The sequence below is a fragment of the Phocoena phocoena genome, chromosome 11 (genome assembly GCF_963924675.1).
Source record: "Phocoena phocoena chromosome 11, mPhoPho1.1, whole genome shotgun sequence".
Taxonomy (NCBI): domain Eukaryota; kingdom Metazoa; phylum Chordata; class Mammalia; order Artiodactyla; family Phocoenidae; genus Phocoena; species Phocoena phocoena.
The window spans coordinates 59751821-59779544 of record NC_089229.1 but is presented as its reverse complement, the minus strand read 5'-3'; the positions used below and the strand labels follow the sequence as shown (position 1 = coordinate 59779544).

The 27724-nt window shown below is 40.1% G+C and overlaps 1 protein-coding gene across 1 annotated transcript; it reads right to left on the bottom strand.

Annotated features, from left to right (window-relative positions):
• Positions 1–312: 312 nt before the first annotated feature.
• CBX5 (chromobox 5) lies at positions 313–27395 on the bottom strand. The gene is made up of 5 exons (XM_065887306.1): positions 27261–27395; positions 10224–10402; positions 5415–5601; positions 2257–2357; positions 313–599 (listed from the first exon to the last, which is right to left on the bottom strand). Exons 2-5 carry the CDS (start codon positions 10358–10360, stop codon positions 449–451), a joined length of 576 nt encoding a protein of 191 aa, XP_065743378.1. The 5' UTR covers positions 10361–10402; positions 27261–27395; the 3' UTR covers positions 313–448.
• Between the last annotated feature and the right edge of the window lie 329 nt (positions 27396–27724).

Below are 27724 nucleotides of genomic sequence, written 5' to 3'. Positions count from 1 at the left end.
TCCAACCCAACATCTCAAAACAAAGCCTAGCTGATCATCAACATGTTCCAACAGCCAAAGAAAGAAACCAAAATTCATCATCATTATAGCAAAATCCCCCACTAAAAAGCGACCAACCCTGAAAAGATCAAGACTCTAAGGTGATTAAAAAGTTATAACTCATCTTGAGGTCACAGGGGAGCAGAAGGAAGAGAGCAGGGCAAAGGAAAAACTGGTGAGAATTACACACAGTATGTAAATGCCTGGTCTTCACAGAGAGACACCTATCATGAATCAGACCGTCAGTTATGTTACAAGAGAACCAATACCGACATTTCTCCTGTGGAGCACAGTGATAAGCACATTTTTTATGGATGTGTTCAGGATAGAAGGGGGTGGGTAGAGGGAGAGGAGGCAGGGAGGTGAATGTATTATGTACAAAGAGAAATGGCAGAGACCACCCCCTCCTTTAGCTCTTTGCTGTTTCTTTCTCTTTGTTTTCCGCATCCTCAGGATATGCATGCCACGTCAGTCTCTCTTCATAAAATGCTATCACAATTTGTGGACATTTAACATTAGCTTCTTTTGCAAGAACCAGGTCTGCTTCATCTGTGTCTTTCCTGGAGAGAAAGAATATGAGACTTCAGAACGAGAGGAAGAGCGAGAGTCTGTCCAAACATAGATTTATGTTATTAAATTATGATTTAGCTGACTTGATTTCCTCTCCATCTTGATTTCAAAGGGAAAAGGATCCTAACAGTTCCACACTTTCAAGGAGAAATTTAAGTAAATGAATCAAATTGTCAGTAAATATCATTTAACCACTACATCAGAAAGAAACAGAAGTCTGCAGCTAGAATAGCCTGAAAACAGCAGGTTCAACAAAAGGCTGAAAACTAAACTACTATATAAATTCTGCTCCCGTAACTTTTATTTGTGTGTATGAGCATGTGAGCGCACACACAATCAAGCCTACATTCAGCCCTATTGATTATGCATAAATTGCTCAATCCAGTTTCTGGATCATCTGGATCGTGAAACGGTCCTAACCCCCATCTTGTGGCCTTTTTAAACACTCATCCTTTTGGTCAGAACTGTGGATTGGAACAATAAGAAAACAGAAATTTAAGTCATCAAAGAATGTAAAATCTAGTCACTAAAATGAAATGTAGGAATTAGCTGCAAATTTCAAGTACCCAAGTTACACATGCTCTACTCTCCGGTATAACAAAAAAATCTAGCAAATTCCTTAACTAACCAGGATTCCAAAACAAGAAAAAAAAATATTTTAAATTAAAATTCCACTGAGATGTGAGCAAAGACAACTAACTCCTTCTCTAGAAAACGGAGATGTTGAATTCATAGAGGTGAGCATTATGGATGAGAAGAGATGGGGGAAAACACACAGCTCAGAGCAGCTACCCAAATTTGGGCAGTGGTCGAAAAAGCTAGTTAATATGTGAATGTAAGTCATAAGTCCCATATATGGCTGAGTGGGAAAAGCAGTCAATACAGCTCCTTACTTCAGAGACAGTATAGTGATTCTTCAACTATAGACTTCTGGGTAATTTACCAGCAAAATTTCGATCAGATAAAATATTGAACCTCTTGACTATACAACTTTTAATGTAATTAGCTTCCTTTGTGGCACTGTAGCACGAACCCTCTATTTAGAGACCAAACTTAAATCACAAGCCCAGAACACTTGGAAACAGAGAGGTAGTGAGGGCCACACCATAAATCACTTCGTCTTTAAGAAACCAAACTGAAGGGAAGTAACCACACCTTCCTTTAAGAGCCATTCCCCCTACCGGATGAAATAACTTGTGCTTTGGCTAGTGTTATTCTTAATGCTTTTTTTTAAGATTATTTTTCTCTTTTAGACGTTATTCAGTGGTCTTGGTCTTCAACGATGGCAGAAAGCCTCACTCAACTCCTATCCCAGGGCCACAGGCTCATGGTGTGACGGTAAATGATTCAGAACTGTGTAAATAAACGGTTAGGTCACGTTTATATTGCTTCCTACCTCAATTCTACCATTCTCTGGTATGTGGGCTAATATAATTTGGCTTCATACCAAAGCTTTACAATGTCTTAAATCCATTCTGAACCATAATTCCCATTTAATACTGACAGTTGGTATCAGTTAACAATTTAGATCACTGACGATCAAAATTCTTAGTTGGGGAATACTCAGTCTTCCCTCCCTATCTTCCATACGAATTCAAGCCACTGGTAAAGAAACACAATCGCAGAGTGAGGCCCAATCTCTCTCACCATTTCATTAGGAACATTAAATCGCCACAGGAATCTGTCGCCCCAATGATCTTTTCTGGTTCCAATCCTCTCTCAAAGCCCCGAGCGATATCATTGCTCTGCTATAAACAGAAGATGAAGAAAGGTTACAGCTTGGAGATAAAGAGTAAAAAACCTCCCCATTCCTCAGCTCAACAAAGCACAACCTAAGTTAGTATCACCGGACACCATTTTTGTCACCCAATTCATAAAGTTCTTAGAACTTAAATACAATACTGGGTCAGCCAGTGACAATGATGCTAAGAGATATTTTTGCAGGAAGATGCAGTTGTCCTTCAAGTATTCCTTCAAAGGGTTAGGAGTGGTCCCTAAAACTGCGTAATATCCCTTAAAATATTCTGGAGTCATCATCTAGTAACTTCTCTAATCCCCTAATCTAATCTTGATATGATAAACAGACTAGCCCTAAACTGTTGCTTCTGAGATGATAAACAAGCCCACCTGAACTAAATCCTTTTTCATTTTATAAACTTCAAATATACCACCTCTCAATCTTTATTTTCTAGACTTTTAGTTCACCTAACACTGACAAACATTTTTAATACTTGTTTTCACATAGTCATCTATATTTATGAAAGAACAGAAATAAGAATGATTCAAGGCACTACCATAAAATAGAAAATTTCTTTCAGAGCTCACATACTGTAATACCCACACACTTGGGGAAGAGGCCCTGATCTGTGCCTATCCCCTCCTGATGGAGATAGGTCATCAGCTTTAGAGAGCAGAACCAGATAGTGATTTAAAACAAACTGATAATTCCGTAGGGGATTATCCAAACTTGGTCAAACTGCAATCTAGATAAGGAGCAGAGGGTCTGATTCAGGTGTGATGGCACCGGTGAGAGCAAAATGGTGAAATTTTATACAAACCAGGTAATTTAAAAAACCTCATTATGGAGGATAATGCCACTTATCTAGTGGCAACACAAAAAAAGATTTAGAAAGACTGCCCAAGTGAACGAAATCTCTGTCTGATTTTCATGATAAAATCTCTTTGATCTGACATTCACCTCGCTTTCTTCTGAGAGACACATTCAGCATCCAGGTGGTCCCCAAAGATACCAGAACCCACACTGGGAAGGAAATTCCATGCATGAATCAGGGGACATACAGACTCAAAAGCATAGCCTCTTTTGGAGGGTGCTGAAAGGGAGGAGGTTCCCAGATGTGCACACAGCTGCTCACAGCTGGAATGCTGGTGCGCAAACCAAGTCGTAAATCGTAGCTGGCGGCTGAAAACAGTTTGCCACGTAGGGAGGGAAGGGAAGAAAACTGTTCAAGCTGCTGAAAGGGAGCCGAGGTGAGGGAAGTGCTAAAATCATTACACAGGGGGTAATCTTACATCAGGCATAATGCCGGCTAACGAAGTTCTTCTGCAGGGGTCTGAAGAAAGAAACGAAACCCCCTCCTGCACCTTTAAGATACACAATCACCTATCTTCCCAGCTGCCTACCTAACAGCCTCCGGCACTGCTGAGAATGCTATGGGCCCCCAGATGAACATTACAATGTAAGGGACACGTGGGGTGGGTCTCAAGGTCAGCAGCAACAGAACCTGGCCTAGGAAAAAAACTCTCTGCACTGGCCAGCGTCTAAAAGCCAGGTCGCTTCTTTTGAAAAGGACAGAAGCCTTAGGTTGAGCCAATACACACTATACAATATGTCTGTATGTCATAGTTACAGAAGTCTTATGCTACGTTATTTTTTGGTCTTTTTACTTAGCTAGAAAATGAATCAAATGACAAGAGCCAGAATACAAAGGGCTAAAAAAAAAAGAAAGAAACAAGTCTTAGCTCCTTAGAGAAGGGAAGGCATTCTCAAATTATTTACTAGTACACTGTATCACAATGATATACACACCTCTCCAGAATAGGGCAGTTTTGAAAATAAGACTGTAAAACATAAAATTAACTAGGGAAACAAATAAGGAGACAAACAAAAACCTAGAGTCCACTTCCACTGGCAGCCTCCAATCTTTCACTCTTATTTCAATTCTTTTTGGAAAGCTGGTCTCCCATTTTCTTTCCTCGGGAGACCAGGAATCACTTGTGTTAAGTCTCTAGAAAATACTGATGCCTAGGTCTGACCCACAGAAATCTGAATTTAATTGGTCTGGGGTGCATCTTGGGCACTGGAGGTTTTTGAAGCAACCCCCCAGTCCCCTGCCATGATCCTAATGTGCAGCCAGGGCTGAGAACTGATGCTCTAGAAAGATGGGTATCCAAGGAGAATGAAGATAAATAAGGATGCTTACGGCAGTGATGCTAGAAGATTCAGAAGCAGACTTACGCTTTTATTTTATTAAACTTTAAGGGTACAGTACATCCTTCACCACAAAAGGCTTCACAACCTTGAAATAAATGAAAGGAGTGGAAGCTGAGGGGTGGGGTATGTGTATATGTGTGCCCAGAGGGAAAAGATATAGACGAAAAAAGGAGAGAGGCAATAACTGCTTATGGCTAGTTACTTGAGAGCTAAAATTCAGAAGAATTAAGGCAACTGAATCAAACCAAAATTTCATAAACACACTTTTCCAAACTGAACAATAAAAAGATTCAAAAGGAAGATGAAAATTAGTTTATTTGGAGTATGTAAAAATATAATAGGATAAAAAGAGAATATACATGCCACTGAACTGTTCACTTTAAAATGGTTGATTGTATTTTATGTGGATTTCACCTTAATTAAAAAAAGAAAATATAAAAGAAGTAAGTGCTACCTTTGGAACAAAAGAAAAGTGAAGCTTTTTAAAAGCTCCTTTATATCCTTAAAAATATTCACCAAAGACTCTCCCTCTCTAAGATAATTAGCCACTTATTCATGGATAAGGCACAGAGTAGCTGAACGTTTTATGGGATTTATTTTTGCCACCCTAACGCAATTCAGCAAACACATATTACGTTTCTCACTCATCCAGGAGGGGGCGCTGTGTTCGATCAACATGTCTCCCTGGAAGCTCTTTTGTTCAACAATTTACCTTGCAGGCCATCCTTAGAACAGAAATAACCAAAAGAATGCCCTTGTTTTGGAAGGAGGGGGATTGGGGGAGGCAGAATAATAGTTTGCCGGGGGGGGGGGGGGGGGGGGGGGGGGGGGGGGAAGGAGAAATAAAGCTTACCTCTCTCTTTTTTTTGGATTTGATATCATCAGCATTGTTTGAGAAATTGGATTTCCTCTTGTTACCTTCTGACTTCTCCCTGGGTTTGTTATTTTCACCCTCCTTCATCTTCTTATACTTTTTCATAAACTCAGAAATTAGCTCAGGGCAATCCAAGTTTTTCTCGGGTTCCCAAGTATTGTGCTCCCTGGGCAAAAAGAATGGAGAAAAAAGGAAAGAAATGAGGGGGGCGGGGAGGAGAGGGAATCCAATGCCTTTATTTTAAAGACAACAAGTAGGCAAAAAGGAAAGAACCTTGGCTTAAAGGAGATAACAAATTTGATCCTAGGAACCTAACCAGCAGAAAAAATATATCCACAAAAAAAACTTGCACACAATTACTTATAGCAGCATTTTAACAGCCAAAGACAGAAAACAATTCAAACGTCTATCAATTGGTGAATAGATAAACAAAATGTGGTATATCCAGACAATGGAATACTATTTAGCAACAAAAAGAAACACAGTATTAATATATGCTAAAACATGGAAGAACCTCAAGAACATGCTAAGTGGGCTTCCCTGGTGGCGCAGTGGTTAGGAATATGCCTGCCAATGCAGGGGACACAGGCTAGAGCCCTGGTCTGGGAAGATCCCACATGCTGTGGAGCAACTAAGCCCGTGCGCCACAACTACTGAGCCCGCACTCTACAGCCCGTGAGTCACAACTACTGAGCCTGCGTGCCACAACTACTGAAGCCTGCACGCCTAGAGCCTGTGCTCCGCAACGAGAAGCCACAGCAATGAGAGGCCTGCGCACCACAAGGAAGAGTAGCCCCCCCTCACCGCAACTAGAGAAAGCCTGCGCATAGCAACGAAGATCCAACGCAGCCAAAAATAAATAAATTTATATATATATATGTATATATATAAAGAACATGCTAAGTGAAAGAAAACAGATGCAAAAGACTATACATTGTCTGATTCCATTTAAATGAAACCTCTAGGAAAAAGACAAATTTAAAAACAGAAAGCAGAACAGTGGTTCCCTGTAGCTAGGGCTTGAGATTACATACAAATATTTAGGTTCAAGGGAATTCTGGGAGGTTACAGAAATGTTCTAAAACTGGAGCATGCTGATGGTTGCATACTCTGTAAATTTACTAAAAATCACTGAATTTTATACTTTCAATAAATAAATCCTATGGTATATAACTTATAGCTCAATAAAGCTGTTAAACACTCAAATATAAGTTCTGCTTTGTAAGTGGCAAAATAATGTGATTTCATACATATAATCATCTATGCAAATGCTGAAGAGAAGACAACGTAATTCTAAATGCACTCCAGTTTATACTGTCTTAAATATGTTACTTGTATTTTGAAGAAATGCCAACAAGTTATTAGAAGATTAAAATAATCAGAAAAGAGGTAGTAAGGGCTTAAATCATTAGAATACAGACGAACTATAAAAAGGAAAAGACTCAAAACTGGAATTTGGAGTGCATTAATTCAACGCTCTGGATTCAACCTATCGTTACTAGGTATACATTTTTCAAAATACATTTTTATATTAATAAGCAAAAACAATCCAAATTAAAAAAAATTGTGTCTAATTAAACTTGGATCAAGGGAGTCCTACTATGAGGAAAACAAATAGTTGGTATTCACAAAGCTGTTCTCTGGATCCCCAGCATAGGTTTTAGAAAAGCAAACCACCAACTACCATCTACAGTTTATGGAATCAAAGCAAGAGATGTCTCTACACGGGAGAAACTAGACCAGGCATCGTCTTCACTCCTAGCCAGCGGCAGAGGTTCTTTTGGTTATATAGTAAGAATTAGCTACATTGAGATATATCTGTAAATATATCATAACAGTTTCTATAATCCCTTCATTGACTGAGGAAAATTTTTTTACATTTATGCACCATTCATTTTAGATCCTTCATTGTTTTTGTTTTTTGAATAAGGTATCTTTAAATTGGAATGGTTTGAACACATGCCATAATAACTAGGTAGCAGAATGATGAGAAAATCTGAGATATTTACTCTAGACTTCAACTTTCCACAAAAACAGCTTAAGAATGAAACAAAATTTATTTCTAAAACATTTGAGCCAAAACCGGAAAAGCCTCTTCCTCATAGCTCTTCTTTCAGCAAAAAAAAAAAAAAAAAAAAAAAAAAACCAAAACAATTTCCTCATACAATAACTTTCTCCTAAATCCACAATATATGTAAGTTTACTATCCCAGGAGAAATTAAGGCACGGATATCAAGAGACATGCCAACACTGTAGCATAATAAGCAAGCAGATGCAGAGGTAGGAGAGAATCTCTGTTGCTAGCAAGGAAAGCCAGTCTTCTAATGAGATTATCCCTTTTCCTACCATATTGGTATTGTTGTTTCTACATCAATTTTCACCCAAAAGATAGCACGGTATTAATTTATAAAGAATCTGGGTTTTAGCGCCAAAGAAATCTGATGCTGGGTCCTTGTTTCAGCACGTACCAGTTCTGTTATCTTTGGCAAACAACTAATTTCCTCATATGTAAACTGAAAATACCTCTAAAGGCTGTTATGAGAATTAAAGAGAACACATGAAGTAGAATATGACCACTGCCTAGTAAACAGTAGGTACTTAGTTGTAAACAATGCTGAAGGGGCACAATCTGTTCGGTCTTTAATGATAAACTCTGGATATTTCTGACAAAGTAAGGACAAATGTTTAATCTGGGACTTCCTTGGTGGTCCAGTGGTAAAGAATCTGCCTTCCAATGCAGGGACGCGTGTTCGACCCGTGGTGGTCGGGGAACTAAGATCCCACATGCTGTGGGGCAACTAAGCCCGTGCGCCACAACTACTGAGCTCGCACGCCTCAACAAGAGAGCCCACATGCTCTGGAGCCCACGCGCCACAGCTACAGAGAAGCCCACGCACCCCAATGAAAGACCCGCATGCCCCAACTAAGACCCGACACAGCCAAAAAAAATAAATACTAAAAAAAAAGGTTTAATCCATCTACCCTAAACCTTTTCTTTTCCTCTTTTATGTATGTAAGGTACCAGTAGCTCAATTATATAGTCTTGAAATTCTTCAAAATGCCCAACAATTTCCAGTGGTGATTCACTGGGCCAAATAAACACCCTCAAAGTCTTTAGGTGTATTTTAATTCCTTTCTCATGGTGCTCTAGGTCTCTCCAATTTATAGTTCACATCTCTAGAAGATGTTGTGATGCCACGCCTCTTTAGAAATATGGAGGGAACATTCTGATTGCTGTGCTACCCACATTTAGCGCTGTGTGTGTGCTACAGATGCTAAGCATCGTGCAGTGCATACACTGCCCCACCTAAAACACCAACAGTGCTCCAGATGAGAAACTTGATTCATGTAGTAAAATAACCTTAAATATATTCTTAAGGCTCCTGTTCATAACTTTCTCCAAAGGTACTGGCAAAACATTCCATCTTTTATCGTATTTAAGTCTCACGCTTCAAAGTTGTGATGTTCAGTATGGTAACTACTAGCCACATGTGGGTAATGAGCATATGAAATGTGGCTACTATGAACTGAAACGTGCTACAAAATGTAAAATATACATCAGATCTTGAATTCTTAAGCATGAAAAATGTAAAATTTTATCAATAACTTTTGTATTAATTAATTTTGAAATAGCATTTTGATGTAGTGTGCTTAATAAAATATATTATTAAAATTAATTCCACTTTTCCTTAATGTAGCCACCATAAAATTTGAAATTACGTATGTGGCTTGCATGACATTTTTATTGGACAGCGCCACTCTGAGGAGCCTAAACCAGTTCCTAAAAGCTCACTGGGGTCACAGAAACCCATTCTCTGTTATCAGGCATCCTGAGAAGAGAATTAGTGAGAAATTGAGGCAAAATGCCTAATGATCACACAGCTTCATGGATTTCACTTTTCAAGCTACCTCGCCTATGCCTGTGTGTCTAGTTCTACTTATTCCAAAGGAAAGAATAACCTACTTTAGCACTTCAACATAAAGTCAGTTACTGCCTAATTCTGAATAGTCAACACTTCAGTACCATTCTTAAAGCTCATTGACCTAAAAAGAGGGGTTTTATAATAATAAAAGATAAATTGAGAGATAAAGGGATAGATTATATTAAAATGTTAACTGTAGAAACTAGGTGGTATCTGAGTGTTCACTCAATTTCTTTTGCCTCCGCTGTATGTATATTTGAAATTTTTAAAAATAAATATTGGGGGGAAAATGAGGTCTCAGATTTAAGTCTCTCATTAAGATGAGTGTTTCATCCTAGGACAATCTTGAAGTCCAAGGATCATTATCGAAAGCTATGGGCTATGGGATCAACTACGACTTCTTCTGCTTAAATGTATGTGTTTTAGCTTAGTTACATCCAAAGGAATAGTAACAGCAGCAGTTTATACTTACATTGAGCTTATGTGTCAGGCTCTACACATCTCCCCAGTATCTCTATGATATATACTATTCCTAATCCCTATTTTATTGAGGAAGAAAAAAGATTAAGGAACTTCACCAAGGTCACCCAGCTCATATCATAAGTGGTAGGGCAAGAATCTGGACCCAGGCAATCTGGTCCCCAGTCTATGCTCCTAACCGGTTCATTATACTGCCTCTCAAAAGCATTCTCATTACAACATCAGCTCCAAGAAGGGGGAGATTTTGCTTAGTTTACTGCTGTGTCTTCTGACTCTTAGAAAGGAGTGCAGGTGGTGAAAGAAAAAGATGGTGATGGTTCGCAGGGAAATGTCTGTGTCTGCGTCCACCTGCGCAGAGTCCCAAAGCCTGAGAGACGGCACTTACTCGGAAAAGCCTTTCCACTTCAGTAGATACTCCACTTGCCCCTTAACCACACGCCTGTCTAGCACCTTCTCCACGACATACTCCTCCTCATCCTCTGAAGAAGAACTGTCAGCTGTCCGCTTGGTTTTCTTTCCCATGTCTCACGCTGTTCCACCTGAAGGACTAAGGCCACCGGGTTCCTGCAAATGGGAAGGACAAAAATGGTCAGAATCCATGTAAGCAGTTAAAACTCTGTCTCTTCTGGATGGGATGCAGGGGGTATAACACAAAGTTGCCATGTACCTTTTTCTTGCATCTTAAAGCATCCTACGGATGAGGCCTAAGAGTTTAATCAAAAATGGGCAGATCCCCACTTTCCCAATTACCACTTTCTCTTCAGCTAACAAGATCAAAATTATTAGATGGCACAATTATCTAACTCCTCTAATTTCAGATTCCATAAGACAAGTAATGTGTGGGATTTTACTCCTAGCTAATTCTATAACTGTTTACAAGTCATAAACTCAAAGACAAGTATGGAAAACCTTCAGTTAAAAGAACCGTGATAGAATTAACACATTTCCCTCAAAAGTTAATAAGGTTTTTTATAAAAATGGAAAAAAAAAAAGTAATAAGAAAAGCCACCAAAATCTAACTTTCCTCTGCTCTGAGCATCCTGAACAGTCTCTTAGCAGCACAAAAAAAGTCCTGCTCAGGCATCTTTCGCCACATTTTCAGTGACTCAGTACATTTCCCTTAAACAAACTGAGCTTGTCCCTTCTGAGCATCCATCAGCTCACAAAAGCAAGGCTGACATCTCAAACACATTAAGCCTCCCCTTTCATTTGGGGATGGGAGGGAGGCAGGAAGGAGAAAAAGATTTTTTAGTCCTAAAAATCAAAATTAGTCATTGAGTTGTTCAATAATTCTTAAGGCTCAACTAATCCAACTATTAAGGAGGTACACCTCTCCTCTTAACTGGAGTTGACTTTGGGCCAAAGGAAGAGGAGGAGGAAAAAGAAGTCTGGTCCCAGACTCACATCAACATGAAGCCTCAAAACACAGAGGAACCATTCATAGGCCCAAGGAAAGCTGAAGCAAGGCAACACAAATGGAAATTGAGTTAAGCTCAGAAATATGCACAACCAGGGGTACTCAACAGAGAATCTAGTTTTTTAAATTCCCACAATCATTTTTAAGAATTCTTCCTTAACCATGTTAAATGGTGCCTAGAGTCTGGATTACAGAGTAGCAGGAATTGTTTTCTTAGCTGAACTCTATTTTTATTTTGCTGTAACCTTTAAAGCTTTTTTTCAGCGCTAAAAATATTTCCATCCTGATCAGAAGACCACCCCAGGAATAGGGAAGGTCGCTACTGATCTCGGAATTTTGTTTGAGTAGCATAAAAAGTTGCATTTATCAATTTACTTCAAATTAGCAAATTTTAGGGAATTATTCCCAGAATACATAGTTGGAAACCATACCTCCAGAACTTACTAGCAATAGGTCTGCCCACCCAAAAAACTGTTTGTACCCATTACTGCCTCGTAATAAAACTATGTCTTCATTAACATACTTTATTTGGAAGAGGGGGTGGGAGGATGGGGTAATGTAGGTGAGGGGTTTCAAAATAATTTTTCCATGAATTCAGGGGAAAGTCCTAAGCTTCAAGAAAAAAAATCTGATTTATTTAAAATAAAAGCAGCCTCCAACCTCACCAGAGACAGGAAATGTCATATTCCAAGGAGAGTAACCCACCCCCGCCCCCACTCACCTTGGAATTTCCGGGAGCTGAGCAGCTTAGGTCAGAGCGCCAGGGTTAAAACCAGCCCCGGGTTAGATGCATGCAGTGAAGCATTGTGGCTATGGCCTCCCCTGCCTCACAAGGAAAAACAAGGATTTACATATGTGCTCTTCAGTTTGAGGGAGAAAAGAGGAAAATCTACCTTTACACCTTCATGCAGAAGAGGAGCCCCAGAGGCAGCAGATGAATGGGGGTTCCCTCCTTTACCTACCGGATCGCCCCAGTTCTTTCTTTCCCTCTGGGCTAACAGAAGGGGCCTCCCCTCCCAGGTCTGGGGCTTGGCGGGCTGGCAGCTCCCCCGCCCCCACCCAGCTGCCTAGGCGCCACTGCGCAGCTGTCCCAGTCCGTTGCCATGGCAACTGGCAGCCTTACTAGACTAAGGGAGGGGCGGGGGGAGAGGCAAACGGAAAAGTTAAAAGGCTTAACTTTTCTTTTCAGTGAAGACTGGGTGGAGAAGTTGGAAGGTACCTCCCTTGGCCTCAAGGCTAAGGCATTCAGAGCTCTAGGGAATTGGCGCTTGGATTTTAAACCCAAAACTTGTGCTTATTCCTCTAAGAGCACTGGGAATTAATCAGTAGCATTTTAAGATCTAACAGGATTATAGCTCAACTGGGGGGGGGGGCGGGAGGCGGGGAAAGGCTAGCTCCTTCTTCAAGATCAGTACAAACTACCCACCCCCTAATCCAGCCCACCAGAAGCACTTTAGACAAGGCCTTTTCTACCATCTGTCACTGAACAGTTAATTAAGATTGCTGGGGTGGGGGTGGGGTGCAGGGACTAACCGGGGAGGGGGAAGGGAAGGATTTCAAAGATGCTATACAACTTTCCCTTTGGGGGGAATCACTGAATACAGAAACAGAATGTAGCGACTTGAAGCACTACCAAAGAACCTTTCAGCTGAAATTATAGATAGAAAAAAATTTAATTCTTAAGTAGTTTTAAAAAAGAGAAGGGAGGGAGCAGTCCAGTCACAACCATTACTATTAAAACCACTTCTCATTAGTTGTTCCTGTAATGTTATAAAACAAATTTTCAAATAATTACCCACCTGGAACATTAATTATACAGTATAGTAATTTAAAACTTTGTATATTAAGAATCCCTAATACTTGAAAAAAGGAAGACTGAAATAAAGAAAAGAGAATTAAGACTCACAGTCCCATGAATTCCTTTCTCCTGGCCCTAAGAACATTTTAGAGAGCTCCAAAACTCTGCTCTCTGCTTTACAGATATGGGTCTTTTAGAGATAGAGGCTGCTGCCATAGGAGATTAAGAAAAAGGGACAATCAAAAGCAAAGAACCCGACTGAGGAAAAAAAAAGAATGGTGATTCTTTTACAGTTTAAGGGCTAGAGCCTGGGCCAGATAAAGCATCAAGACTGGTTATTATTTTGGTTATCAAACAGAAAAAACTGTAGGGTATGAGGGCAAAGTGGACAGTTTTCAACTACGAGGATTTCTTCAACCTTGAATAGACCCATCAGGAAATCTGAGTAAAAACTGCCTTTCTCGATTCTTCCTAACTTTTTAAAACTTTTTGTAGTTAAGGGATATGAAAACAATGCCAAAGGAATTAGATCAGGGTTGTGATTCTGTGATTAACTTGCCATGTGTGATCTTGAGTAAATAAATTTTAGCTCTAACCCCAGAATCACTAAAGTGGGCCAAATAAATCCCCACTGCCTACCACCTAGGGAAAGAGTGAGTTTATGTTGAAACCAAAGGGCTGTTAAGTCTCCCAACGAGAAGCTTTTGTAAAAATATTACAGGGCCTAATACAACAGCAGCAGGAAATATGTGACCTTCCAAATTCCTAAGCCATTAAACCATATCCCATGCAGTAACTCCTGCAGTTCAACATGTTAGAGAGCAAGAAAGGAGGAACTGTGTCTTTGTTAACCAGGTGCTGGTAAACTAATAAACCTTCAGAGAAAAGGCAGGTAACCCTTTCTCTCAAGGGCAAAATTCTTACTCCTTAAAATTCAGGAAAGCATTGGAGATGGCAGAATGAAAAGACTTAACAGCAATTCTGTAAAGGGATAAAGGACAGGAAAGAAGGACAGCAATGCTAACATTTTAGCGAAACCTTTCAGGCGAAACAAGGGAATTCAAGGAGAAAAGGGACAAAAACATTCAGGTGTCCATCCTTCTCCTTAAAACATCAGGAAATAAAGAGCCAGATCAATTCCCTCCTTCCCACTCTTTTAAGAACTGCCTAAAAGGCACAGGGCTAAGATCCCTTTCTCTTTGGGAAATGGGTTTTGTAACAGCTGACAAATCAAATTGGGCCTTATGCCAGGAGTCAGAGTCCAACCATAATATTCTGTAAAGAATGGCATGCAATTGTCTTGTAAATCTCCTGGACAGTCACAGACCAGAAGCTGGCAAGGATGACGACATAGTTCTGATGGAATGTGTCTTATCTTAACCTTGAAGTTACAGATCTGCTCAGGAGCAGCAGTAAATGAGAAATGCACTCAGACACTGGAGGGGACGTAATTCTCTTTTAGACAGTGCGACCCAGAGTATTAGGGTCAAATGAAACACAGAGTCAGACGGACAATTTAAGGGCTAGAGCCTGGACCAGATAAAGCATCAAGACTGGTGGTTCACACTGAGCTTGGACGGAGGGAGCATTCCAGTGTGAGAAATGAGACGTGGCTGGCAGGATGATGGCTTGATTAAGGTAGAATCCCGATACCATGACAGAGAAAGAGAGGCTAAGCCTCTGAGCACAACCTTATTATCCTTATGGAAATCTCCATGGGAAGGGGTGAGCTTCTCAAGTTTCTAGAGTCTTTCAGACATAACAGCTCTCAGCCTTTTCTTGAACATACACAGGAACTCTCTGGTAAAGACATCACCAACCACAGAATCCAGCAATTTAATGGCCCATCGGATCACGAGAAAGAGCAGGCCCACCAACTCTTCATATCAACGATACAAGGCAAATTCACCTTACAGGCCTCTGAGTGCTGGGGGAAAAACACCTAAACCAGGGATCTGGTGAAAATTCAGCCTTGGACAAACATCAAAGAGCTTTGCGGTCAGGTGCAGTCAGAACCCACATTCCAAGTCGATGACAGGAAACTTCTTTAACACATGAATCTTCCAGAAAAAAGAAGTGGGGGGGGGGGAGAGGTGAGGAGGTGAAGCAGAAAGAGAGGGACAAACGGGTAAAAGAAAAAAAAAAAAAAGGTAAAAACTGCCAGTGCCCAGAAATTACAGAGAAGGCATTACTGAGAGCCGGAGCAATTCAGAAGAACAAGGGATGTAATGATTAGCTGTTTGCATCAACCAATCAATCCTGGAAACAGAGAACCACCCACGTGAGATCCCTGGTATCTGTCTACTCTGTCTAGTTCAGGCTCTGCTCTAGTCCCTCCAGTCACTACTTTTCAATGTCAACTGTCCTGGTGGCTTTTCTTAGATCTCGGTGTAGCACACTGTATTTTCATCACGACTTACGAGCAAAAGCATATATATGTATTATATATATTCTAAGTTTTTCTCTAAGTTTTCTTTGTATTGTTTAAAAAGTAATGAAACCGACGGCTCAGCTGCCTCACTGAACTACCTACTAAACTGACATTAGTGAAACCAAATGTCAAAATGCATAATCAATGAGCTCTTTATTTTAGAGTTTCAATATAAATTTTATAAGCCCACTAAAAAGGCAAAATCTTCTATAAAGAAAGTCATTCTAAAGAGTAGGAAAGGGCGAGGGCATATGCAAAGGTCCCTATCACATGTATTAATATGCCACTGATGGGTGACTTCAGTTGGTCTAGGCTTGAGAAACTCCCATTTCTCCCCTAAGGCCCTTGGGGAAAGCTGGTGGCTTATGCGAAGATTAAACTGTCAGCTACAACATTGTCTTCAAGGCATCCTCTTTATAGCTTTATTGCAGCAAATAAAACAGATGAAAAGCAACCAAATTTACAGAACCATTTTAATCTGGTTTGTGTTCTTTGCTCTTTATAGATCTAGAAGTACCAATGGTTTTAGGTTTGTAACACATACAGCATAAAACTAAAATACCCTCTATAAAGATGTTTTCTTCCACTAGATTTATGATTTCCAAAGTATAAGCCATGTGACATTTTAACAAAAACACAGCATAGGGATGGCACATTACAGCTGTCCCGGCTGTCTCAGGTTTTGTTAAATGGGCTGCTAACTATCACTCAACCTCCACCAAAAGCCTATGAGCACCCAACTCAAGAGGAGTTAAAAGCTTTCTAAATGTCTATTTAAGAGACTGGATTAGGAAAGAGTTGAGGAGGAAGATTAACTGTGGTCGTTAACACCCCTGTCATTAACAAGCCACATACAGAGAACACAAACTTTATTAATAGAGAGGAGTGTGGAAAGAGGAAATGGTTTTCCCTTGGCTAGCACAAGCTCCAGTTCATGATCCTTCAAAAATCAGGCCAAGGCACTGCTTCAACCAGTCACAGAATTATTCTGGGGGCAAAGTATCCTATTTGTTGATTATCTAAGCCTCCCGCTCCAGCGAGCAAGGGAGTAAAGAGACTTTTGTTCTTTTAGATTAAAACATCTACATTATAAATGGAGATAAAGGGTGCCTTATAAATTTCATTTGACTGTACTGTCCTCCAAGCTCTGAATGCCATTAAAAAATATAAATGAATGTGTACTATAACAATTCTCAGAACTGCTCAAAGCGTTAAGTCTGCTTCATTGGTATATTTACCACTAACACACAAATTCTTGATAACTCATTACCAGATCACAATTCCACAAAATAATAATTTTACATGAGATTTTTTTTCCTTTATTCAAATCTACCGAATTTCTTCTCCCAAGTGTCCATCTTCTCTAAATTTAGCTAGGGCACACCTAAACCCATCGCTGGGCAAGAGGTTAGATAGTCAATTGTTCCAAGATTCATGAGAAAGTAGAATTTGTATCACTATGGGCAAATGTCTTCCAGATGGTGCTTCCAACAACTCTATCCTTGGAATGTACTGAATTCATCTCAAAGCACCACAGTCTCTAGTGAGTGTTAATCTCACACCCACTCCTCTCTATTAATTAAATGTGATGAAGCATGAACTAGTAGATCTTGTCACCTTTCATGAAGAACCTAGCAATTTCATCATAAATCTTAAGAAAAATGAGTAAGAGCAACGTTTGAGTAGATTACCACGAATCTTAGATTTTTACATACCACTTTGGCAATTCATGTTCACAAAATATGGAAGGGTTAAAAGAGAACTGAAGTATCCACCACCAAATAAAATTATGGTCATAGAGCAGTTTCTAAACAGCCATAAAATTAAGACTCACACTTATCTAGCTTGTACAGATTTTGGCCATCAGCAGTTTAAGGGTTACAAGGGCCCCTTCAGGTCATTTCAACAAAACCTCTGTGTGAAGGAAGAGCTTCTACTATGGCAAACAATTTACATTCTAACGTAGTCTTAGTTTTGCAAAGACATTCAAGAGTCATAAAAATTAATTTGCATAACCAAACTAAAATCTCTAACTGTTGAGATGGTATTAGACTTTAAATCAATATGCTAAAACCTGATTAATACATCCTGACAAAAAAAGTAGTTTTTATATAATTAGAATAAGAAAGATATCTCAGACTGTACAACTTCAGGAGTAAAGAGAGCATTCCTTCAACATATGGCATAGTTTTGTGCTCTGCCATTACCTTGGTGTATTAGCAACATGAATTATATTGAAGTCACAGCCTACAATTTAGATAAATAAAATCAAGCCAGTATTGAACTTTCTCCCATCCCATACAACGGTATCCTTGGCAGCTCCTTGGCCATCTATTATGATCCTGACCAGTTTCTCTCTGTGGCAATTTAAAAGCTGTAAAAAAAATACATAATGGGTGGTGACAGGAGAAACAAACCTACACCAGAAATTATTGAACCTTGTACGTCTCTGCAAGCGTCTCTATTGACATTTAAGTGTGAGTTACTATGCCACAATATCATAAAAGTGTGCTCTACACTTCAGATATCTTGATAGTTAAATGCAAAGAAAGGCCATCAGATAAACAGCTAAAGGGATGGCCAATCTCAGACCACCCAGCTCTTCCACTGAGCACTGTGACACATTGCTTATGCCAAATAAGATGTTTCTCTCTTTTTGTCTAGCTTCCAACCATCATCCCAATTCAGATCCTATGCCAAAAGGATGATGCAGTAATACTGATCCTTGCTCTAAAATTGGTTATGGGACATTTATTGAGGGCCAAGTAGGTGTCAAGCATTGTATAAGCAGTGAGTCTAGCCCAGTCTTCAACTTAAGGACTAAGGATTTTAAGATTCTCCTTAGTTAAGTCAGCACTGGTTAGCACCATCCCCAAAGGTTATTACAAAAAAGCTACTAAAGGGGTAACTAGTTAACAGTGGCAATATCAGGACTAGGAATAAGGAGATGTGGGTCCTATCCCAACTAGATCACTGAAAAGTTGAACTGGACAGTTCACTTAACTTTAAGGGTGTTAGCTATTTGCCCTACTTATCTCATAGGTCTGCTGTGGGGGTAAAAAAAACTAAACACTTTAAAAAATATAAAGCAGGGGCTTCCCTGGTGGTGCAGTGGTTAAGAATCTGCCTGCCAATGCAGGGGACACAGGTTCGAGCCCTGCTCCGGGAAGATCCAACATGCCGCAGAGCAACTAAGCCCATGCACCATAACTACTAAGCCGGCGCTCTAGAGCCTGTGAGCCACAACTACTGAATCCCGTGCACCCTAGAACTCATGCTCTGCAGCAAGAGAAGCCACTGCAATGAGAAGCCCGTGCACCGCAACGAAGAGTAGTCCCCGCTCGTCACAACTAGAGAGAAAAGCCCGCGCGCAGCAACAAAGACCCAACACAGCCATAAATAAATAATTTATTTATTTAAAAAAAAGAAAACTATATATATATATAAAGCAGGGAAGTTAATAGTAGATGAAGTTAAAAATAATGAACATGTAGTTAAAAATAATGAACACGTTGGTGTTTCCTCCTCTTCTATTTTCTGGAACAGTTTGTGTAGAATTTGATATTATTTCTTCCGTAGAAGTTGGGAAAATTCAACTGTGAAGTCATCTAGACCTGGAGTTTTCTTTGTGGGGAGGGTGTTAACTACAAATTCCATTATCCTTGATACACATACGGCTAGTAAGGTTCTGAATTTTTTCTGAAGTGAGCTTTGGTCGTTTGTCTTTCAAGGAAGCCATTTATTTTACCTTAGACATTGAATGTATTGGCATAGTTGTTCATAATACTCCCTTATTACCCTTCCACTGTCTGTAGGATCAGTAGTGATAGCCCTTCTCTTATTCCTGATATTAGTAATTTGTGACGTTTTCCCAGATCAGACTTGCTCGTTAATTTTATTTATCATCTCAAAAAACCAACTTTCAGTTTCATTGATTTTTCTCTACTGGTTTTTCTTATACTTCATCAACTACTTACTGCTTTTACCTTCACTACTTCCTTTCTTCTGCTTACTTTGGGTTTAATTTGCTTCTTCTTTTTTTAATTCAATAAATTTGACACGTAACACTGTAAGTTTAAGGTGTACAGTGTGTTACTTTGATACATTTGTGTATTGTAATATGGTGGACAATGTAGTGATATTTATGTTACATAATTGCCGTACAACATTATTGTCCATATTCACTATACCATGCATTAGGTCTTTAGGGTTATTTACTAGTTACAAGTTTGTACCCTTAAACACCATCACTCTTATCCCTTCTTTTTCTAGGTTCTTAAGATAGAAACAGACTCTAGATCTTTCTGCCTTTTTAATTAAAGCATTTAATACTATAAATTTTCATCTAAGCACCGCCTTGGCTATATCCACAAATTTTGACGTTATCATTTTTTTTTGATGTTATCATTTTTATTCAGTTCAAAATATTTTCTGTGTGTGATCTCTTCTTTGATCCATGGGTTACTTAGAAGTGTGTTTAGTTCAAATACCTGGGGATCTTCCAGATGTCTTTCAGTTACTGATTTCTAATTTAATTCCATTATGGCCAGAAAACATACTTGTATGATCAAATCCTTTTAATTTTGAGATTTGTTTTATGACAGAAGATGGTCTGTCTTGGTAAATATTCCCGTGCACTTGAAAAAAAATGTGTACTCTGCTACTGTTGGATGGAATATCCTATGAATGTCAATTACATCAGACTGGTTGATAGTGTTGTTCAAGTCTATTCTGTACTGACTTTCTGTCTACTTGTTCTGTTAATTACTGAAAAGGGGTATTGAAATCTTCAATATAATTGCAGATATCTACTATTTCAGTTCTATTGTTTTTTTAATTAAAAGAGGGTGTTGCGGGCTTCCCTGGTGGCGCAGTGGTTGAGAGTCCGCCTGCCGATGCAGGGGACGCGGGTTCGTGCCCCGGTCTGGGAAGATCCCACATGCCGCGGAGCGGCTGGGCCCGTGAGCCATGGCCGCTGAGCCTGCGCGTCCGGAGCCTGTCCTCCGCAACGGGAGAGGCCACAACGGTGAGAGGCCCGCGTAACGCATAAAAAAAAAAAAAAAAAAAAAAAAAAAGAGGGTGTTGAAGTCTCCAGCATAATTGCAGATGTCTATTATTTAGTTCTATTGTTTTTTTCTTTCTTGTACTTTGACACTTATTATTAGTTGTGTAGAATTATTGTGTCTTTTTTTTTTTTTTTATTGTGTCCTCTTGATGAGTTGATCCTTTTATCATCTAACCTAGTGTTAGCTATTTGCCCTACCTACCTCATGTCTATTATGGAAAAAGAACAAGAAAACGAGAATATACAGGAAACAGAAGGTAAAATGTTGGATGTTAAAAATAACTTTAATGAATTTGCTGAACTATCTGTAAGTTTCACCTATGCTTGTCTCTAACTACACATATGAGGTTTGCCTATGTTTCATCAGATTCCTAGATATAATTTATTGTTGTGAAATACTGAACAAATTAGCAGTATATTACCCTCCACAACTCCCTGTGAGGTAGTAAGTGAGTCTTACTGATTTAGGGGTGAGAAACAAGGCACAAGGATTTGCCTCAGAAACCAAACTTAAGATAGATTTCCCAGCCTATTGGCTGACCTCTTTAGCAGAGGGCATTTTATTCCAACATAATTATGCCTGCTGGCTCAGATATGAACTTGCTTTATTCTAAGAATTGTAGATTACAATCAGAGAAATACTTGAATTCAATTTGATTCCTCCTCTCCATGGAAGAAATAAATAATGAGTGTGTTATGAAACTTGATCTTAAAGTAGTCCTTTCAGTGACACCATCTCAATCCTATGCTTTCTGGTGTCCTTCCTAGCAATGAAACACAATGCAACAGGCACTTAATAAGTCTGAAGAATAAGACTGCATGTTGGGACTTCCCTGGTGGTCCAGTGGTTAAGAATCCGCACTTCTACTGCAGGGGGCACGGGTTCGATCCCTGGTCAGGAAACTAAGATCCGGCATGACAATTGGTTTAAAAAAAAAAAAGGACTGCATGTGAAAAAATTTTAAACTAGGTCCATGACCTATTTTCAGTTAGAAAAATCTGTCAGTGCTATTTTCTTTTCTTAAAATTCTGCTTACTCCCCTCTCTTTAAAAATAATTTTAAATTGAGGTATAATTGATTGTAAGTGTTTAAATTTGATGAACTATTCTTACTGGATAGGAAATCCAGACTACACAGTCCACAGCCTCATTAGAAAGAGTGAAAAGTGGCCCAGCTAGTCCATTACATTCTTTTTAGAAAATCACACACAATTAACAAGTACAGTTTGTTATCCTGTGTTAACATCCTGAGAAGTTGACAAGCAGCCAAGGAAGTCTTCTGTCCCTCAAGTCCTAGGCAAAACCACCAGTGGACTACATTGGCCCAAAATATAAGAATGAGTTCTTGATTTGCATTTAAAATTAACTTCAAAAATAAACTCCAAGACAATTTAGGAGTCACTTCATAAAAGTCCTAGGTCCAGAAGGCTATTAGTTCTCACCTATCCAATTTCTTCCATATAAGAAACTAAGGACTGGGACTTCCCTGGTGGCACAGTGGTTAAGAATCCACCTGCCAATGCAGGGGACACGGGTTTGAGCCCTGGTCCGGGAAGATCCCACATGCCACAGAGCGTCTAAGCCCATGCGCCACAACTACTGAGCCTGTGCTCTAGAGCCTGAGAACCACAAGTACTGAAGCCCGCGCACCGGAACGAGAAGCCACCACAATGAGAAGCCCACGCACCGCAACAGAGTAGCCCCCGCTCACAACTAGAGAAAGCCCATGTGCAGCAACAAAGACCCAACACAGCCAAAAAAAAAAGAAAGAAAAAAAAAAGAAACTAAGGACTGAAGAGGGCAATTGGCTCACCTGGGTTTCCTGAGCCTTCCCCGCCCCCCAGCTGCCCCTCATTTTTAAAAATAACCTTTCCTTTTTGAATTAGGTAAAATTTATTTGGATAGGGGTTAGAGAACCAGGGTATAACAGTCTGAATGATGGCCCTCCAAAAGTTATCCATGACCTAATCCCTCAAACCTGTGAATATTACTTTACATGGCAAAATATGTGATTTAAAGATGTGAAAGGAGAAATTTATCCTGGATTATCAGTGGGTCTTAAGTGCAATCACATGTATCTTTTTAAGAGAGGCAGGAGTTCTGAGACAGACACGCAGAGAAGGCAACATTAAGACAGAGCAGGGAGAGATGAGGCCATAACCCAAGGAAAACTGACAACCACCAGAGGCTGGAAAGGCAAGAAAGGGACTCTCCCCTAGGGCCTCCAGAATGGGCTCAACACCTTGATTGCAGACTTCTGGCCTCCAGAATTGTGAGAGAATAAATTCCTGTTGTTTGAAGCCACCAGGTTTGTGGTAATTGCAGCCACAGGAAACCAAGACACAGGGGAAATAAAATTTTAAAAATCATAAACCGGACATATATAAAACCAATTACTGATGCAAAAAGAATTGTGCTTTAAATGACCCAAAGAATGCCTAAACCCTTCAATCTTTCATTTCAAAGGGTAAGTTGAGGCAATCACAGGATGCAATTTATCTAAAATTATGGCAGATCTGAGAAGATAAATTCAGAAAGATCTAATATTTACACAGCTTCCAACAAGAACAGTATAGGTCTTCTCCCAAACATGCTAACTGGTAGAGCTCCCGAACAGACTAAACATGGGCAACAGTTGTCACTGTGGGTGTTCTGCCAACACAAGTGTAAAGTTGTCATCAGAAATGAACACGTGGTTTCGAGTGGCTTACAGAAATCCAACAAATCTGCGTCCTGGACTCTGCACAAGCCAACTCTTCTCAGGATGACCTGGACTCCTTCCCATTAGTACGATGATCAGCTAAAGCCATCCTCTACAAGGAGGGAAGGAAAATCAAAGTTTATGTCAGGGAAAAAAAGACAACTGCCCAGAGTCCAAGTTCATAGATAACAATGTGTAAATATCAGCCATACTAAGTCAGTTGTGATATCTCACACTGTAATTTATTGCTTTTTAAATCAACATCCAGAGCATTTAGGCCCAGTTTCACATAAGGTAAACAGAAATAAAAATAGACCAAGTAAAAGGACAAGAAAAAATGCTTTACCAGGGGATGTTAAATGGGCTATTTCAATAAGATATATAAATCATGCTATATGGTTAAATAAAATACCTTGATAAAAGCAAAAAATAGTAGTCTTCCTTGGAAACCTTTGTACCCTGGATACCTTTCTCTCTTTTCCAGAGGTACTGTCAAGGGCAGTGAAAATCACCAGAACTTCCCTAGATAATATAAAAATCCAGTCACTTCAGAGGTATGGTCTTTCTTTCTCTTTCTCTAGTTATCATCTTGCTCACCTCCCGCCCAGACAGAAGCTTTCTACTTACTGTATTTCAGACCGACCAGTGAAGATGTGTTATTTTCCCTTTTAGTGAATAATATTTCATGTTTGGATACAATAATATGCTTCTAAATTCTAAGTGCAAGTGCCTGAAATTTAATTTTTGTAACAAAGGCTCAGCATTTTATATTGTTAACAGAGAGGAACAAATTAACAACCAAACCAGGTTCTCCAAAGGCAAGAAATAAGTCTAAACTTAGGATTTTCAATGTGATAGTCTCAGAATTTCAATGAAAAATTACCCACCAGAAAGAAATGCTTATCAGACCTATTAACTGTGACACTGTAAGGGAAGCTACAATAAAACAAACAACTTTTATTTGCACACCACAGTAAACCAAAAAGTCTAGCTTCAAGTCCTGAAATTTTTCAGATTAAAATATACCATTAAAAACATCAAATAAGGGGTCACTGATTACAGCCAAGTAGGTAGGGCTGGAAATGAGATGAATCTACTCGGAGTAATCTAGGGTGGCATGATTTGGTTACCTATTTTTCAGTCAGTATTTCTTTTCCCCCAGTGTACAGGTCTCTACACAGCTGAAAAATCAGATCAGCAGAAATCGACCTGTGTTTTTAAGAAAATGAAATAGAGTACTATAGATGAGAAAATGTCAGAGAGGGGCTTCCCTGGTGGTGCAGTGGTTGAGAATCCGCCTGCCTATGCAGGGGACATGGGTTCGATCCCTCGTCCGGGAAGATCCCACATGCCCAGAGCAACTAAGCCCGTGTGCCACAACTACTGAGCCTGTGCTCTAGAGCCCATGAGCCACCACTACTGAAGCCCGCGTGCCTAGAGCTCATGCTCCGCAACAAGAGAAGCCACCACAATGAGAAGCCCACGCACCGCAACGAAGAGTAGCCTCCGCTCGCCGCAACTACAGAAAGCCCGCGTGCAGCAACAAAGACCCAACACAGCCAAAAATAAATAAATAAATAAATTTTATTAAAAAAAAAGAAAATGTCAGAGTGCTTTGCACATTTATTTGCATAATGAAACTTTAAAGGAAACAGGATTAAGTCAAATGAGAATGTATAAGCACCTGAAGCAAAGTCTACCTTCTTCAAGAACATATTTGCCATTATTTTAGGAAGCCAAACGAACACAAGATGTAATCAACGTTCAAACTGCAAGAAATGGTAAAAACCTTAATGAAATTTTCCTTTTATCCAATCAAACAATGATCATGCTATATCTGAAGACATAATCATGAGGATTTAGTGATCCATTTACCAAAGGACACTTCCTAAACACTTCACCCATCTTCTCCCTCTAAATTCCAATTGGCAAAATAAGATTTTGTCAAGATAATCAACTCTACCATCTGTCATTTCAGTCAATGGTTTTCAAGTGGAGATTTTGCACCCCTCCCTCCCAGGACATTTGGTGACATTTTGATTGTCACAAGTGGGGGTGTGGGGGGAGGTGAGATGCATTTATCAGGCTCAAAATATCAATAGTGCTGAGCTTGAGAAACCCTGTAGTAGATCAAGATTGTATTCCTTTCAGACCTAAATAAATTAGGGACAGATACCCTTAATCTATTTCACTTTAGTTCTTATAAACTAAGTAGCTGCATTATTAGCATACCTACGAATAGTTTAGAAGCAAATACAAAATAGGTTTTCCTTTTGCAAGTGCCAGAGAACATGAAAATCTCTCCTCTGGTTCACGATAAGCTCATCTAAAATCATCTTCCTTTTGTACAATGTCAGAAAGGTCTCTACTCATAAGAGAACTTCATATGTATTTGAACTTATTACAGTATTTTAAAATTTTCCCTTGACACTAAATAAATCAGTAAATATTAGAGCAGTATAGACTCTGATATAGCCAATCTGCAATGAAAATTTCTGTTTTACTAAAATACACTCGACTGATACGAATGGGCATTACTAACAAGATATGAACTGCATATAAAATACTTTGAAGGAAATATAATCAAAAGGCAAAAATATAACCCAGGTGATGGATGAGTCCTCCTGTCTCCAACACCCTAAGTATCATCCTCCTTAAGCAACTTCCTTTTTATCCAAATCCAGATATCCTCAATGGAACAGCAGAAAGGGCTTAGGAGATCTGTAATGGTGTAAAGAAAGAGATATATATGGAGAGAAAAGTTCCACAGAGAAGAGCCTAAGATAAAGGCACTGGGGACATGGACAATACTTGCAAAGCATTTAGCATAATGCCTAGCAGGTATCAATACTAAGTACTCAAAAAAAGCTACCTTTTTAAAATTTGTATTTTTAAACAGAGGATCACCTTAGTTCTTAACTGAAAAATAGAACTTTTTTGAGGTGTAAGGGGGTGTTGAGAAGTACTTGCTTATAACTGAAAACACAAAAACAATTGGCTTTTAAATTTAACTTGAATCACAAATTATTATCCCTGAAAAGATTTAAACATTGGAAATCGGACCTGTCTCCATCCCACTGTATCCCTAGAGGTAACACGCTCTGGTATGTAGCTTTCCAAAACTTTTTCTGTGGATTTACAAATCTCTTTGTCCGTGAAAATATGCATTATTACAATTATGTTGATTTTTCTTGGGTACCTTTCCACAACAATACAAAGAGATTTATCCTATTCGCTCTAACATTTCAAGTCCGTCTTCCTAAAGAAGCGAGTTCTCAAAGTCAAAAGACCTCCCTTGCTGCCCCCCCCCGCAAAACCTAAACATTGCTGGATGGTGCGATGTACCTACATGGGGAAATAAAGCCAAACTCGAGAACTATAGGAGCAAACGTACAGGTTCCCTACCAGAGAAGTGTGTGGCCTAGAGACCCAAAGGCTTCGTTCAAGTCATTGTAAATAAAATACCCACCCCCTCGCGCCATCGCAGGCAGTGACTCCCCATCCTTGCATCCACAAATCTAAGACCTCCCTCTTTTGGAGCGCTGATTGGACGGCCAGCCCGAGCGCTTTCCGTAAGCTGTCCGCCTACTGGCTCCAGATTTGGTCCATCCATTTAACCGCCCGACTGCCGCATCCCCCATTGGAGTCAAACCGCTGCCTCTTGGAGGAGCCCAACCTACCGCGCGCTTCGTGCTCATTGGCTCAGTGAGCCGCTGCTCAGGAAGAGAAAGCCCGCCTCCCACATGCCGATGGCCCAAGGACCGGTCAGTCGGCAGCTAAAGGAGGACCCAATTGGCCTAGTCACTCGCCAGTCAAACTCTTCGGCTGCAAAGCTCCACAGAAACTACGGGAATAAAACATCCCGCCCCTGTTCTTCCATTGGTTGCGTGGACCCACCGCTCCCCCTTCACTAGCCCCCACCCCGCGGTCCATTCATTTCACACAATAACGGGGCCAACTGGAGTCGGTTCAAGACCTCGTATGCGTAGGCAAGACTGTCCGCCACTTACCCGGGATCGAGACCGATCACTCACGCTAACGTCTCCCCTGTTCCTCGGTGGTGAGGCCGGACCACAGGCCGCCGCTGCCGCCGCGTTCTGCGTAACGCCAACCGCCCGCCAAAACGGATCCTTCCCTGCGCCTGCGCGACCAATCCTGGGACTGGACCCTTTCCCCGCCCATTACGCCTGCGCAAAAAGGGGCCCAACTCCCGCCACTACGCAGGCGCCTTAGGTTCGCCGCTGTCTCCTGCCCGCCATTTCACGTGTTCCAAGCGCCAGGCGGAACTTCTTAACGCGCCTGCGTAAACTCGCCATTTTACTACACATGCGCTCAGCAGGCAGTCGCTGCCAAAAAAAAAAATTGCTACATGCTAACTACTTTTCTGATACATAGTATCAATCATGGTTTGGCAGATGAGCTGAACGTAAAATTCGTAACGTAGAGAATTAAAAAGTTACCTAAATAGCCTAAG